This window comes from Hypanus sabinus, chromosome 2 (genome assembly GCF_030144855.1).
Source record: "Hypanus sabinus isolate sHypSab1 chromosome 2, sHypSab1.hap1, whole genome shotgun sequence".
In the NCBI taxonomy this organism is placed as follows: Eukaryota; Metazoa; Chordata; class Chondrichthyes; order Myliobatiformes; family Dasyatidae; genus Hypanus; species Hypanus sabinus.
The window spans coordinates 108,615,675-108,632,901 of record NC_082707.1 but is presented as its reverse complement, the minus strand read 5'-3'; the positions used below and the strand labels follow the sequence as shown (position 1 = coordinate 108,632,901).

At 40.2% G+C, this 17,227-nt stretch overlaps 1 protein-coding gene across 8 annotated transcripts in view; it reads left to right on the top strand.

The window, feature by feature from the left end:
* Nucleotides 1–17,227, top strand: part of numb (NUMB endocytic adaptor protein) — a 279,062-nt gene that overhangs the window by 94,801 nt on the left and 167,034 nt on the right. For all 8 annotated transcript variants that reach the window (XM_059951811.1, XM_059951802.1, XM_059951794.1 and 5 more), the window contains one exon: nt 12,387–12,529. In XM_059951811.1, the coding sequence (XP_059807794.1) occupies nt 12,404–12,529 (126 nt within the window). In that variant the 5' untranslated portion in view covers nt 12,387–12,403. The remainder of the gene's footprint in view (nt 1–12,386; nt 12,530–17,227) is intronic.

Below are 17,227 nucleotides of genomic sequence, written 5' to 3'. Positions count from 1 at the left end.
AATATGCTGTTTTATGGGCAAAGGATTTCTTTTCTGAACGCTGTTTCAGATTGGAACCCTAACCAGAGAAACATCAATATTTCAAGTCTCTTAAGAATTTAAGTTTTAAAGAGCAAGACCATAAGACATAAGAGCAGAATTGGGCTATTCAGCCTGTTGAGTCTGCTCTGCCATTCCGTCATGGCTGAATCCGCACCCACTCAACTCCATACACTTGCCCTTTCGTCATATCCTTTGATGCCCTGACCGATCGGGTAATGATCAACTTCTGCCTTAAGTATAATCACGGACTTGGCCTCCACTGCAGTCTGTGGCAAAGCATTCGAGTTAAAAAGAAATCTTCTATACCTCTGTTCTTAAAAAGTTGCCCCTCAATTTTGAAGCTGTACCCTCTAGTACTGAATGCCCCCACCATAAGAAACATTCCTCTCTCTACATCCACCCTATCTAGTTCTTTCAACATTCGGTAGGTTTCAATGAGATTCCCTGCTCACCCCAACCCCCCGTATTCTTCTAAATTCCAGTGAGTATAGGCCCAAAGCTGTCAAACGCTCCTCATGTGTTAACCCTTTTATTGCCTCATGAACCTCCTCTGGACTCTGTCCGATGGCAGCACATTCTTTCTGAGATACAGGACCCAAAACTGTTGACAATACTCCAAATGTGACCTGACTAGTGTCTTATAAGGGCTCAGAATGATCTCCTTGTTTTTATATTTTATTCCCATTTGAAATAAATGCTAACATTGCATCTCCCCATTTAGATAATAGTCCGCACTATTGTTCCTTTTACCAGTGTGCATTATTATACATTTCCCAACATTGTATTTCATCTGCCACTTTCTTGCCCACTCTTCCAATTTGTCTAAGTCCTGCATTGCTTTCTCAGCACTACCTACTCCTCTACTAATCTTCATATCACTCACAAACTTCACCACAAAGCCATCAATTTCATTATCTAAATCACAGACAAACAATGTGAAAGGCAGTGGTCCCAATAGTGACTCCTGAGGAACCCCACTGGTCACTGGCAGCAAACCAGAAAAGGCTCCTTTTATTCCCACTCACTGTCTATGCCTGTCAGCCATTCTGCTATCCATTCCTGTATCTTTCCTGTAATGTGAAAGGATTTTATCTTGTTAAGCAGCCGCATGTATGGGTCCTTATCAAATAATTTATGAAAATCCAAATAAATGACATTACCTACCTCTCCTTTGTCCACCTACTTGATACTTGCTCAAAGAACACTAACATATTTGTCAGGCAAGATTTCCCTTCACAGAAACTATGCTGACTTTGACTTATTTTATCATTAGTCTCCAAGAACCTTGATCCCTCATCCTTAATAGACTCTAACATTTTCCCAACCACTGAGGTTAGGCTAACTGGTCTATAATTTCCTTTCTTTTGCATTCCTCCCTTCTTAAAGAGTGGAGTGAATGGAGTGACATTTACAATTTTTCATTCCTCCATGACCATGTCAGAATCAAGTGATTCTTCAAAGATCATGACTATATCGTTATCTCCTCAGCAACTTCTCTCAGGACTCCAAGATGTAGTCCTTTTGGTCCAGCTAACTTATCACCTTAAGACCTTTGAGTTTACCTAGCACTTTTTTTGTTTGTGATAGCAACGGCACTCACTTCTGCTCACTGACTCTGGCACACTGCTAGTGTCTTTCACATTGAAGACTGATGCAAAGTACCCAATATTCATTTGCCATTTCTTTGTCCCCAATTACTACCTCACCATCATCATTTTCCAGTGATCCAATATCAACTCTCACCTCCTTTTTAGTGTTTATATAAATGAAAAAACTTTTGGTATGGTGCTTTATATTATTGGCTAGTCTGCCCTTATATTTAATCTTTTCCATTCTTACTGCTTTCTTAGTTGCCTTTTTTTGGATTTTAAGTTACCAATCATTCAATTTCCCAATCACTGTTGGTACCTTATATGACCTTTCCTTGGCTTTTATGTAGTCAACTTCCCTTGTTAGCCATGGTTGCCTTCCTTGCCATTTGAGAACTCCTTGCTCTGTGGGACATTTTTATCCTACACCTTGTGAACTATTCCCAGAAACTTAGCCAGCTTTGCTCTGCCATCATACCTGCCAGTATCATCCTCCAATCCACCTGGCCAAACGCCTCTCTCATTCCTCTGTAAATCCCCTTATTCCATTGTAATCCTGATGCATGTGATATTTGCTTCTTCCTCTCAAACTGCAGTATGAACTCAATCATATTATGATCATTGCATCCTGCAGGTTCCTTTACATTAAGCTCTGTAATAAGATCTGGGTTATTACACAACACCCAATCTAAGATGGTCTTTCTCCGAGTTGGCTCAAGCACAAGCTGCTCTGAAAAGCCATCTCGCCAACAAAGTCCCTCTCTTGCAATAAGTCACCAACCTGATTTTTCCAATCTCCTTGCATATTGAAGTCCCCCTTACCATTCTGTTATTACCCTTTTATTACAGGCCTTTTCCAGGTCCCTTAGCAATCTTAACCCCATACTTTGGCTACTATTTGGAGGCGTATATATGATTCCCATAAAGGTTATTTTTACCCTTACAGTTTCTTAACTCCACCCAGAAAGACACAACATTCTCTGAGACTATGTCACCTCTTTCTAAGTTGTAATTCCTTCTCTTACTAACAGAGCAACACCACCGCCTATACCTTGCTGCCTGTCCTTTGATGCAAAGTATATCCTTTGATGTTAAGCTCCCAAATGTGGCCTTCTTTCAGCCATGACTCATTGACGTCCACAATGCCATACCGAACAATCTTTTTTAAAATTTTTTTAAATTAGTTTTTCAAAACATTTTACAAATTAAAAATCCCAAATCCCAATGAGGAACATTAAAACAGTGCAAAATTAAGCATACAATAACAATATGCTACAAAAGAAGAGAATTTGGCAAAAAAAAGCACCTAATTTAAAGACAAGTAAGCTTAGTGTCCTCCCCAAGCCCCACAACACAAGAAAAAACAACAGCAACTCCAGACCAACCACAACACAATATAGAGAGTATAAGTCAGGACAGCCAAGCTCCCAGACTGTGAATACACTCAGCAACAGAGGATAATAATGCCTTCTACCAGAAAAAAACAGGAGCTGAAAGCAAGGGACCGAAAAGAAAAAAAAAACCCTAGTCAAGAGGAAGGTTATGAAAGTACTCGATAAAAGGTCCCCAGACCTTATGGAACTTTAGATCCGAATTGAGAACTGAATAATGAATTTTTTCGAGGTCCAAACAGGCCATGATGTCGTTAAGCCATTGAGCATGAGTGGGCGGGGCAGCATCTCCATCTGAGGAGGATCAAGCGTCTAGCCAGAAGAGAGGCAAAGGATAATATTCGGCATTTAGTCGGACCCAGACATAAATCTGTCTCGCCCCAAAAACCAAACAGAGCAATTAAGGGGTTTGGTTCTAGGTGCTGATTCAGAATACACGATAACGTAGTGAAAACATCTTTCCAGAATTTCTCCAAGCTAGGACAGAACCAGTACATATGGATGAGCGAGGCCACGCCCCTCTTGCATTTATCACAGAGCGGACTAATGCTAGGGTAGAATCAAGATAGTTTAGATTTAGACATATGGGCTCTATGAACAATCTTAAACTGTAAAAGGCAGTGGCGAGCACAAAGAGAGGTTGAATTAACCGATTTGAGAACTGAATCCCAGCTCTCCTCAGATAAGGAGATATTTAAATCCTGCTCCCAGGCCATTTTGATGTTATCCATGGGGGCCCGTCGTAAGGCCGCTAGTTTATCTTGGATGATTGATATTAAGCCTTTACCTAGTGGATTCATGGAAAGAAATAGGTCCATAGCATTTTTCGCAGGCATTTCAGGGAAGTTAGGAATTAAAGGAGTAATAAAGTGTCGGATTTGGAGATATCTGAAAAAATGAGCATTGGGCAGATTGAACTTAACAGAGAGCTGCTGAAAAGAAGCGAAGCAATTATCAATGAAAAGATCTTCAAAATGTCTAATGCCCTTCCTATATCAAACCTGGAATGCTGAATTGTATGTAGTAGGTAAAAAAAGGTGATTATGAGCAATAGGCTGGAAACGGGAAACCCCTGGAAACCATAGCATTTCCTGATCTGAGCCCATATATGCAAAGTGTGTCTAACAAGAGGATTAGCTATTGATCTGGGCAGACTACTAGGGAGTGCAGAGCCAAGAAGTGCAGAGGTAGATAATTCTTTGGTGGAGCTCAGCTCCATCGCCACCCAGTTAGGGCACTCGGGTTGGCCATGGAAGAAAGACCAGAAGGTAGCACAACGTATATTAGCTGCCCAATAATATAAACGAAAGTTAGGTAAAGCCATGCCACCCTCTTTTTTAGATTTTTGGAGATGGATTTTATTAATTCTAGAGCGCTTATTCTGCCACAGATATGACAAAATAATAGAGTCTAAGGAATCAAAAAAAGATTTAGGAATAAAAATTGGGATAGATTGAAATAGGTATAAAAATTTGGGGAGAACATACATTTTAACAACATTAATACGATCTACCAAAGACATAGATAGAGGTGACCATTGTACCAGACTCTGTTTTATAGCATATGAAGGTTGGCAAAGTTTTCACGAAAGAGATCTTTAAACTTCCTTGCGACTGTAATTCCAAGATAAGTAAATTGATTATGGACTACTTTAAAAGGGAGATCATGAAATGTTAGTTCTTGTGCTTCTTTATTAATTGGGAGAAGTTCACTCTTATGTAAATTAAGTTTATAGCCAGAGATCTGGCTAAACTGGTCAAGAAGTGAAAACATTAGAGGTAAGGATGTAGACAGATTTGAGAGAAAGAGTAATAAGTCATCAGCATAGAGAGAAACTTTATGCTCAACACCCCCTCTCCAAATCCCAGTCAATTCAGGGCAGTTTCGAAATGCTATCGCCAGAGGTTCCATAGCCAAATCAAAGAGAAAGGGACTTAAGGGGCATCCCTGGCGGGTGCCACGTTTGAGATGAAATACTTGGGATTTCTGAAAATTGGTTAAAACAGAGGCAGTAGGACACAGGTACAGTAATTGGATCCAAGAGATGAAACTTTGGCCAAGGTCAAATTTTTCTAAAACTGCAAAAAGGTAGTTCCGCTCTATACGATCAAATGCTTTCTCCGCATCAAGGGAAATAACACATTCAGGAATCCCAGTTGGAGGTGAGTATAAGATATTAAATAAACGCCGAATGTTAAAAAAAGGGAAATGGTTTTTAATAAAGCCTGTTTGGTCATCAGAGATAATGGAGGGAATGATGGTTTCTAATCTATGAGCCAAAACTTTAGCTAAGATCTTTACATCAACATTGAGCAGAGAGATCGGCCTATACGAGGAACACTCTGTTGGGTCTTTGCCCTTTTTTAAAAGAAGAATAAAAGATGCCTCACTGAAAGAGGGTGGCAATTTGCTGTAATTAAACGAGTCAGATAATACTGAAAGTAACTGAGGAGAAAGAAGAGAAGAGAATAATTTATAAAATTCTACAGGGAACCCATCAGGTCCAGGAGATTTCCCTGAGGACAGTGCAGAAATTGCAGTAGATCTTTCTTCTAATGACATAGGTGCATTGAGTTTGGCTTTGAAATCAGATGAAAGTGAGGGGATATTCAGATTCTGTAAAAATTGATCAACAGAGATACTGTCATTCAGAGATTCAGAGGAATAAAGCCGAGAATAAAAATTTTTAAATGTGTCATTAATTTCTAAATGATCCGATGTAAAGTCTCCATTCTCCTTCCGGATCTTTGTAATATGTTGTTTGGCTTTGGAACGCCTCAGCTGATTGGCTAGGAATTTACCAGACTTATCCCCATGAATGTAAAAGCGACTCTTGCTTTCGAGAAGTTGGCGTTCGACAGGTTGAGTGGACAGAAGGTTAAGTTTAGTTTGGAGTTCAACACGCTTCTTGTATAATTCAGGGTTCTTAGTTTGGGCATATATTTGATCCAATTCTTTAATCTGGTTAATGAGGTCTAATCGATCTGCACGGGATCTTCTGTTGAGATTTGCTGTGTAAGAGATTATTTGCCCCCTCAGATATGCTTTCATGGCATCCCAGACAATCTGGGATGGCACTTCAGGTGATCTATTAGTGTTAAAATAAAAGGTTATCTGATCCTTAATAAATTTTAAAAAATCATCATCCGATAGTAAAGTTGAATCAAACCGCCAGTGTTTATTCCTCTGAGGGAGACCAGGCAAATTCAGAGAGAGAGTAATTGAGGCATGGTCAGAGATCAGTATACTCTGATAGTCACAAGAGTAGGCAAATGGAATAAGTTGGTTATCAAGTAAGAAATAATCAATTCTAGTGAAGGTATGGTGAACATGTGAGAAAAAAGAATAATCTCTCTCCGTAGGATGGAAACGCCATATATTAGAGATACCATAATTATAGAGAAACGATTGGATAGCTAAGGCAGATTTAGTAGGTGGTCTAGTAACAGAGGACGATCGATCCAAATTGGGGTCTAACCAACAATTAAAGTCACCACCCAGTATAAGAGAGTATGAGTTTAAGTCTGGTAGTGAGGAAAAAAACCGTTCAAAAAAATTAACATCATCAAAGTTGGGGGCATACAGGTTTGCTAGTGCAACTTTAGTGTTATATAGTTTGCCAGAAACAATAATAAAACGGCCATTTATATCAGATATTTTATTATGGAGTTCAAAAGGAATATTTGAGTTAATAAGAATGGAGACTCCCCTAGCTTTAGCGGTAAAGGATGAATGAAAATGCTGACCCGCCCACTTTGACAAAAGCCGGGAGTTATCAGAACAACGTATATGAGTTTCTTGAAGGAAAGCAATGTCAGCTTTGAGTTGTTTGATATGTGAGAATACCTTCCACCTTTTAACAGGGTGATTCAATCCCTTTACGTTCCAGCTCACGAATTTAAGTGCACTAGCCATTATTGATTACTAATGCATAAAAGGCAGAAGGCATATAAAAAGTCAAGCAGTACAATAGCAGTCTGGGAGCAGAGATGTAAACATAGATTCGTTAAATCAAAACATATACATGTCCTGAGCAATAAAGAGATATAGTATATACTGTGAGTGATGTTGGAGCTAGAAAATCCACCCCACCCACACAACTCAAAACTAGACGGCTACCAAAACAAGTAGCTAGCTCTACCAAAAAAATTAACCCAAATACAACTTCCAGATCTGTGTCGTTAACAGCAGTTCAGTGTAAGTACTATAATAAATAGTAACTAGTTTATGCACTAAAAAACCTAACTACAGATCAGAACACCTTCTGCAGGAATATAAAACTTAATACAGAGAAAATCGGAAGAGGACCAAAACTAACCTGCCAGCGAAAAAATTATAGAAGAATAAAGTAAGAGAAAGGAAAAAGGGATTAAAAAAAAAGGAGAGGAAGGGGAAAATTATAAATTCAAGATGAGTATTTATCAACCATTTACAGAGAAGAGAGAAAAAATTCAGAAATTAGAGAAAAGGGGTGAAGAAAAGAAAAAAGTATAATAAAATAAATAAATATAAAAAGAAGGAAAAATAGATCGGCAATTAAACTGTGAACGAACAAACAGGAAGGCCTTCACTGAAGACCTCAAACCTCCAAAACAAGTTAAAGTCAGTTGTAGAACTCTGTAGATAAAGTTGTACAACAATAAAAGATAGATTACACACACGCCAAATCCAGGGAGAGATTGTCAACAGCCCTTAGAGTTTCGATGAATAATGTCTGAATGATTCAAGTAAAGTCTGAGTCCAGAAAAAGTAATTTTACTACGAGAAGTACTTATCCACCATTTTAGGCGGTCTGATCGGGTTCCGAAGATGGCTGGATAGCCGGAAGACTTGCCACAAATGCTTCAGCTTCCTTGGCTGACTTAAACCATTTGTATTTCCCAGTGTTAAGTTTGATTCGTAGATCAGCAGGGGACCGAAGAGAGGGTTTAAAACCATAATCAAAAAGCACTTTCATTGCGCCTTTAAACTCAGCGCGCATCTTTAAGGTCTGGGGTGCAAAATCTTCCACAAAGCGAATGGTTGTATCCTGGAAAATAAAAGAACCTCTGTGACGTGCCTCTACGATCAGACAGTGTTTTACCTGGTATTGATGGAAGCACAAGATTACTGGTCGTGGGCGGTTGCCCAGAATTCCGGTGGGAACATGGACCCGGTGTGCCCATTCGAGCTCAGGCGAGTTCGGAAGCAAATCTTTCCCGAATATCTCACAGAGAAACTTGGCGAAAAACTTCACTGTTGATCCCTGTTCGGTGGCCTCTGTCAATCCAAGAATTCTAAGATTGCAGCGTCTGCTGCGATTTTCGAGATCCACCGTTTTGAAAAGGAGTTTGTTACACTTTTCCTCCAAGCTGGAACAGAGAGTCTCCAAGTATCGAACACGACTTTCTAAATCTTCAGAAGTCGAATCGATGCAAGATAAGTATTGGGCATGTTTGCCCACCTTGTCGTTGATTTGATCAATCTTGACCTCCAACCGTTTGAAAGCGGTTTTGAATTCCTTTAAAATTTCATCTCAGAGCTGACCGAGCGCAGCCAGGGTCTCGTCTGAGAGAGCCGGAGCTTCCTTTCTCCCGGATTTAGAGCTCTTGCTAGACATTGTAAGTTAGATGTGTTCACAGGCAAGTAAGGTACCGAAAAAGTTCCCGACTAAGGTTTAAAAAATGGAGACATTTAGTGCAAAGATAGCGACAGTAACGGAACAAAAGTTCGGAGCAGCTAAGCAATCGCCATCTTACCGGAAGTCTTACCCGAACAATCTTTATTTGTGCCATGAGTTCATCCACCTTATTCCGAATGCTACGTGCATTTAAATACAACACCTTCAGTCCTGCATTCTTCGCCCTTTTGAATTTTGCCTCTGTGGTACAACTTAGCTCTTTGCTCTGTCTGCAGTTGTACCCAATTATTGGCTTGTCCTTCCTTATATTCATGTTACATCCATCATCAACTTGTAAACTTGCTGGCTCATCCTCAGCTCTATCATCCTCCAATTCACCTCTTATTCCTCTAAAAGTCTAGCCTGTATAGACAGTATTCTTAATCCATCCAGCAGAGCCTCCTGCCTAAGAATCTTTTGCCTCATCCCAGCTACAAACTTATCCTCCTCTGGATAGAGAGGCCCAACCTGTACAACTAATTGCAACAAGGTGGCAGTCAAGGATAAAAGTCAAAATTTCATTTGCCATCCAAGTTACTTGCTGAACCATCATGTTAACTTTAGAGATTCATATCCAAGGTCATGTAGGCACCTTGTTTTTGTTTATGTAAGGTGAATACTTCAATTTCCCACATTATATTCCATCTGCTATACTTATGTCCTGCAAGAACCGCACTGGATCCTCATCATCCTGTGTCCAGCTAGTCTTCTGAAAATTGATGTATTAAGTATCATTCTATTATCCAAATCATTAATATCTGTGACATCTCACTGGTCACAGACTTCCAATCTGAAAGAAACTTGTTAAGAATGTATGGTGGGACAGGGCATTGAGTATAGGAATTGAAACATTATGTTGCAGTTCTGTAAGTTGTTGGTAAGCCCAGACTTTGAGTACTGCTTACAGCATTAGTTACCCTGTTGTCTGAACAATGTAGTTAAACTGAGAAGAGTGAAGAAGATTTTAAGATGTTGCCAGAGAAAAGGGAAAAAAGGATGGTAGGGTGAAGGAACCATGGTTGACCAGCTGTGGATTATCCAGTCAGGCAGAAGAAAGCAGCTTCCTTTAGGTTTAGGAAGCAAGGATAGGCTATAGAGAGTTACAAGGTTGCTGGAAAGGAGCTGAACAATGGACTTAGGAGAGCTAGAAGGGGGCAAGAAGAGACCTTGGCAAATATGATTAAGAAAATCCCCAAGACATTGGACATGTATGTGAAGAGCAGGAGGATAGCCAGAGTGAGGTTAGGAACAATCAGGAGTAGAGGAGGGAGGTCCTTAATGAAAGCAGTATTCACCAGTGAAAGAGACCTTGACATTTGTGAGGACAGTGCAAAACAGGCTGACTTGCATGAACATTGTGAAGAATGAGGATGTGCTGCACTTTGGAAAAACATTAGGATAGTTAAGTCCCTGGAGCCAGAAGGGATAACCCAGAGGTTACTATGGGAAGAGCTTGCTGCACTTTTGGCAATGATCTTTACATCCTCGAGTAGTACCAGATGATTAGAGGATGGCAAAATGTCATTCCTTTGTTCAAGCAAGGGAGTAGGAATATCCCAGGGAATTGGTGGACAAATTATTGGCAAAAGCTCTTAGAGACAGCATTTTCGATGTTTTGGGCTGAGGACTAACTGAAAGGAAAGATCTGTTCTGGGACCCCTGCTCCTTGTAATTATTACAGATAACTTGGATGGGGAAGTAGAAGGGCATGTTAGTAAGTTTGTAGTTGTCACAATGGTTGGTAGAGCTGTGCAGGGTTTTTTTTTAGGTTGCAGTGGGACATTGACAGGATGCAGAGCTGGGCTGAAAAGTGGCAGATGGAGTTCAACCCAGAAAAATATGAAGTGATTTGTAGACAGAATATAAAGTTAATGGCAGGATTTTCAGCAGAGTGGAGAAACAGAGAGATCTTGTCCATAGATCCCTCAAAGTTGTCATGCAAGTTGATATGGTTGTTAAAAATATCCATGGTGTGTTCTTCATTAGTCAGGGGACTGAATTCAAGACCCGCAAAGAAATGCTGCAGCTCTATAAAACCCTGGTCAGACTACATGTTGAATATTGTGTTCAGTCTGGTCGCCTTATCAGAATCAGGTTTAATAGCACTGGCATATTTCATGAAATATGTTGTTTTGTGGCAGCAGTATATTGGAATTCATAATAATAAATAACTGTAATTTACTTAAGACACAGTGGATCCCAGTTAATTGGGACACATCATTATCAGTACATTTTGGCCCAATTAAGCGGCTGCACCAATTAACCGAAGCTTCATGCAAATAGTTAAAAAGACAAAGTACTTTTAACTGAATAACCAATATATATTTAAATGAAATCCAGAACCAATTAAAACATTACTAATATTACTATAGCACTATAAAACTGTATTAGTTCCTAATAGTTTTCAACAGAGTAATTCATCCAGTGTATGCTACCATGTTCTTTTGATTGTTAATGAACAAAATCAGCGTAGCCATCTAGTGCAGCTAATGGACTGCCTTATTGCCTTCCAGCATGAATGGCATCGTAATCCAACAATAAATTTCCTGGCATCCTGTCTGTTCACTAACTCAAGTTCAGATGTACTTTCCTGAATCGGCATCCGTTGATGGGAATGGATAACATAACACACACACACACAATTGACGCTGTTTTAAAATCCTTCGCTGTAAGCACAGTGTAGTGTTAACGGTCACACAATTGCACCTGACTGTTGCTAGTTAGAAACTATTCAGCAAGAGTCTCCTGTCTCAATTAAGCAGCACACTGTCCCAAATAAATAAAGGGTATCCTAGATATTTTCTCGATTAGTTTGTTTCTTTAAGCGTTGTCCTAAATGATCAGCTGCCCCAATTAACCAGAGAATATTGTATATGCAACAGCTAAAGCAATTTGCTGTGATTGCAACTTCGCTATTTAATCTGGAGTTGCATTGGATTTTCATATGTGTAAATACATCAGAATTAGTGTTGAAGATTAGATGAATAATTGGTACAGTCATTTTGCTAATTTGAATTCATTAGTGTAATTGACTTGTTTCCTGTCATTTAAATCAATGGTAATCTGATTCTGATTTTAGTTTGCTAATTTAATTATTTGTGCTGGAGAAATAATTACTGCTTTTACAAAAAAGGAATAACACTACTTTCAGTGGGTCAAACTTAATAGGAACGTTGAAACATAGAAAGCCTACAGCACAACACAGGCCCTTTGGCCCACAAAGTTGTGCCGAACATGTCCCTACCATAGAAATTACTAAGCTTACCTTTAGCCCTCTATTTTACTGAGCTCCATGTACCTATCCAAAACTCTCTTAAAAGACCCTATTGTATTGGCTTCCACCATCGTTGCCGACAGCCCATTCCACGCGCTCACCACTCTCTGCGTAAAAAAAAACAAACAACTTACCCCTGAAGTCTCCTCTGTACCTACTTCCCAGCACCTTAAACCTGTGTACTCTTGTGGCAACCGTTTCAGCTCTGGGAAAAAGCCTCTGACTATCCACACGATCAATGCCTCTCATCATCTTGTAAACCTCTATCAGGTCACCTCTCATACTCCATCGCTCCAAGGAGAAAAGGCCAAGTTCACTCAACCTATTCTCATAAAGCATGCTCCCCAATCCAGACAACATCCTTGCAAATTTCCTCTGCACCCTTTCTATGGTTTCCACATAATATGCAAATTTTTACACTTGTGTTTCAGGAAGTTGGTGGTTAAAAATGAACAAGTTGCGACAGAGTTTTAGGCGCAAGAAAGATGTATATGTTCCTGAATCAAGCCGTCCGCACCAGTGGCAGACGGATGAAGAAGCAGTCCGTGGTGGCAAATGTAGTTTCCAAGTTAAGGTGAGGTCTTGTCTGAACTTTTATTTAACTAAATTCAATGATTTTGTTTGTATTTGGTTTAAAAAAGACTTTTATAGAACCAGCAAAATATCAGAATTTCAGAAGTAACTATGTGGTGCTTCTTCTCTTCAGGATGTTATTGAATATTTTGCTGCATTGCTTTGCAGGCAGGTGGGGTAGCTCTGCTGTTTTAAAAAAAAATCCTTAAGTGACATAGGATCAGAAGATGTTCAGTCCTTGAGTCAATGAACTGCAAATGTAAAAAGACCCTGATGGGGAGTTATATACAGGCCTCTAAACAGTAGGATGTGGGGTAAAAATTACAACTGGCTATAGAAAAGGCATGTAAAAAAGGCAATGTTACGATGGCCTGCAAGTAGATTAGAATAAACAGGTTGGTGCTGCTCTGAAACACCATTTCAGAAGCATTCTCCAGAAGGAATGCGATGGCTTTTTAGAGCAGCCTCTGGTTGAGTACACAAAGAAAAAGGCAATTCTAGATTGGTTATTCAATGAACTAGATTTGGGAGCTTAAGGTAAAGGAACTTTTAGGAAGTTATAATATGATAGAAGTCACTGCAGTTTCAGAGGGACAATCTAAAATCAAATATATCAGTATTAGAGTGGACTAAAGGGAACTATAGAGATATAAGAGAAGAGTTGGTCAAAATTGGATGGAAGGGGATACTAGCAGGGTTAACGACAGAGCAGTAATGGCTGAAGTTTCTGGGAGAAACTTGAAAGGAGCAGGATTGGTTAATCCCAAAAAAGAGGCTTTCTCGAGCAAGGGTTTCCAACCTGGAATCCATGGATTCCTTGGTTAATGATTCAATGGTTCCATTTAATATCAGAGAATGTATACAATATACAGCCTGAAATTCTTACTCTCTGCAGACATCCATGAAACAGAAGAAAAACCCCAAAGAACGAATGATAGAAAAATTGTTAAAAACCACAAAGCCCCCCTTTCCCTGGCCCACACACAAGCAGCAGCAAAAGCATCAGTCCTCCCCTCCCCCTCTCCCCACTTATTTCAATAAAGAGCATCAGTCCCACTACCTACCAAGCAAGCACAGCATGGCCCCCAAGGAGTCCAATGGAATCCAGTGACCATCCCAACACTTTGCTATTTTAACGGGCCCTCTCTTTCTAACAAGGGGGAGAGGGATATTGTTTCTGCCATAACGAGAGGGAGACCAGCGTCTCTCACTGTTTTGATGTTACAGTTTGCAGTGTCGCTTTGATTTGAGTTCTCCCAACTCATCCTCAGCAACAAACTCTTACCGTCAGGAGAGAAAGAGTGTGATTACCCGAGTGCAGAGGCCATGGTTGAGGTTCATGGCATATAAAAGTTCCAGAACCACTGTTCAAGAGGATCAGCAAATTGTGGCTGAGAAGGGAAATAAAAGACAGCATAAAACCAGAAGAGCAGTATTTTGTACAGTATCCCCAAAAAATAGTGGGAAGTTGAGGAATGGGAAGCAACCAAATGCAACAAGGGGAAAAAATTAAGTGCAGGTGCCCTCCCCACCCCCCCCCCCTTACAAAGGTAGAGTGTTCCTATGAAACTTTTCTTAAGCTGAAATGGCGTAAAGTGAAAAACCATTAAAAATTTTCGTAAAAGCGAAAATCCTCTTTGTAATGGGAAAACAGGTTACTAATGTAGGTCTCTTGTAAAAGTGAAGTGGTGTAAAGTGGGGGATACCTGTATTAAAATAAGTAAACTATTAATATAAAAGAGGATACATGCAGACATAAAGAAAAAATATAGCTGAAGTCCCTGAGTGGCTTGACTGTAGATTGTCCTGGTTCAGCTTTTTCTTCCAACGAGCGAACACTGAGAGCAGCTCTGATGGGAGGGTCTAACTCAATACAAGTTCCAGTGTGCCCCACAGAGAGCTCTGCTGTCTCCCATGCTGTCTCAGCTCTCCTCCCTTGGGCATCTGCAACAGGCCTTTGCATCTGAGGTGACCCTGCAGCCTAGGTCTAGTTCTTGCTACAATTGAGGCAACGCAGCTCCCCCACCGTCAGTCTTGCCAGTGAACTGGACTTGCAATATTCTACGTTACCATTGTCCAACAGGGTCTTGCGATCACAATAAAAATGACCAATATAATCACTCATACTGTCTGGGCAACAACTGAATGATAAGCAATAAGTGCAACTCCATGGTTATTGAGCAACTGACTGATGGGATAGTCCTGAAATACTTGATGTTCTGAGCATCCAGCAGTGACTTGCGATCATTTAAAAAAAACTACAAGGCGAACAAATGCACTTTTGATTGGACCCGGAGTGGCCAATCAGTCCAACCATGCCATATTACCAGAACTTAGTGGAGGCATTTGTATAGTGATCTTTCAAGAATTACTAGATTCTGTAATGGTTCCAGAGGACTGGAAAGCCATAAATGTCACTCCACTCTTTAAGGCAGGTGGGGGGGGGGAGGCAAAAGACAGGAAATTATAGGCCAGTTAGCCTGACTTCAGTAGTTGGCAAGATATTATCATCCATTATTAAGGATGTGGTTTCAGTGTAGCACGATAAAATAGACTGTCAGCATGGTTTCCTTAAGGGGAGATCTTGCCTCTGACAAATCTGTTGGAAATCTTTGAGGAAATAATAAGCAGGATGGACAAAGGAGAATCAATGGATGTTATTTACTTGAATTTTAGAAGGCCTTTGACAAGATGCCACACAGGTTGCTAAACAAGAGCCTATGGTATTACAGGAAAGATATTAGCATGAACAGAAGATTAGCTGACTGGCAGGAGGCAAAGATTAGGAAGAAGGGGGACCTTTCCTAGTTGGCTGCTGGTGACTAGTATTTTTCTTCAGGGTCAGTGTTGGGACCATTTCACATTACATGCCAGTGATTTGGAAGACAGAATTGATGGCTTTGTGTCCAAAGATAGGCAAAGGGGCAAGGAGTCTGCAGAAGGATTTAGATTAAGGGAATGAGCGAAGAAGTGGCAAATGGAATATAGTGTAAGGAAGTGTATAGTCCTGCACTTTGGAAGAAGGAATAAAGGCATAGATTATTTTATAAACAGGGAATTCAGAAAGTGGAGGTGCATGGGACTTCAGAGTCCTAGTACAGGATTTCCTGGAAGCTTTACTTGCAGGTTGAGTCGGTAGTGAGACAGGCAGATGCGATGTTAGCATTCACTTTAAGAGAACAAGAATATAAAAGTAAGGATATAATGCTGGTCTGACCACACTTGGAGTAATTGGAGCAAGAGAATGAACCCAGAAATGAAAAGGTTGATGTGTGAGAAATATAGCCTGTACTTGCTGGAGAATAGAAGTGGGGGCATCTCATTGAAATTCATCAAATATTGTAAGGCCTGTTTGGAGCAGATGTGGATAGGATATTTTCATTAGTGGGGAAATCTAGGACCAGAGAGCACAGCCTCAGAATAGAACAATGTCGATTTAGAACAGAGATGAGGAATCCCTCTATTTTTGAGGTATATTGGTTATCCCAATTTAATTTTAGACTTAAAACTAGAGAACTTCAGGGGTCAGCAAATTTTGTGTAGGGGAGGTTATGTGTTGCAAATCTGATCACTTTCTTAAGGCAGTAACTAAGAATATTGATTGAAGTATACAGTTCACGAGTTTATGCAGTCTTCAGTAAGGCTCTTGACTACATCTTGCACGGTAGACTGGTTCAGAAAGTTAAGGCACAGGGAATCCAAGGTGTATTGGCAAACTGGATCAGAAATTGGCTTGTTGATAGGATATGGGATATTCATGTGGTTGTTTTCTCTGTCATGAAGTCTGTTAGTGGTGTATTACAGTGATTGGTGTGGGACCTGTAAGTGATGTATGTACCCTGATTATGAAGTTTACAGATGACGCAAAATTTGGTTATATCCTGGGTTATTTCAGGAAGCAAGGAAAGAGAATGCTATGCCCTTGGTGGTTGTCTTTGCATCCTTACTGGCCACTGATGATTGCAGGGTAGTAATGTTACTCCTTTCTTCAGGGAAGGGTGTAGGAGTAATCCTGGGAATTATAGATCAATGAGTCTTTCTTCAGTGGTGGGCGAATTATTGGAGAAAATTCTTAAAGACAGGATTTACAAGTATTTGGAGAAGCATAGTCTAATTAAGGATAGTCAGTATGGCTTTGCGTGAGAGAGAGGCAGATCATGCCTCCTGAACCTGATTGAATTCTTTGAGGATATGATTGAGCACTTTAATTAAGGTGGAGCAGTGGTTCATAGTGATTTTAGTAAGGCATTTAATCAGGTTCTCCATGGTAGGTTCATGCAGAAAGTCAGGAGGCATGGTATCCAGGGAAACCTGGCTGTACAGATACAGAATATGCTTGCCTATAGAAGACAGAGGATAGTAGTAGATCGACTATATTCTGCTTGGAGGTCAGTGATCAGTGGTATCTGCAGGCATCTGTTCTGGGGACCCCTGCTCGTTGTGATTTTTATGAATGACTTGAATGAGGGTGGAAAAGTGGGTTAGCAAGTTTGCAGACGACGCAAAGGGTGGTTGATTTGTGGATAGTGTGAAGGGTTGTTGTAGTTTGCAATAGGACATTGATAGAATGCAGAGCTAGGCTGAAAAGTTCGATGGTGTTCAACCCAGAAAGGTGCGAAGTGATACACTTTGCAATGTCAAATTTGAAGGCAGAATGGAGGGTTGAAGGCAGGTTTCTTAGCTGTGTGGAGAAACAGAA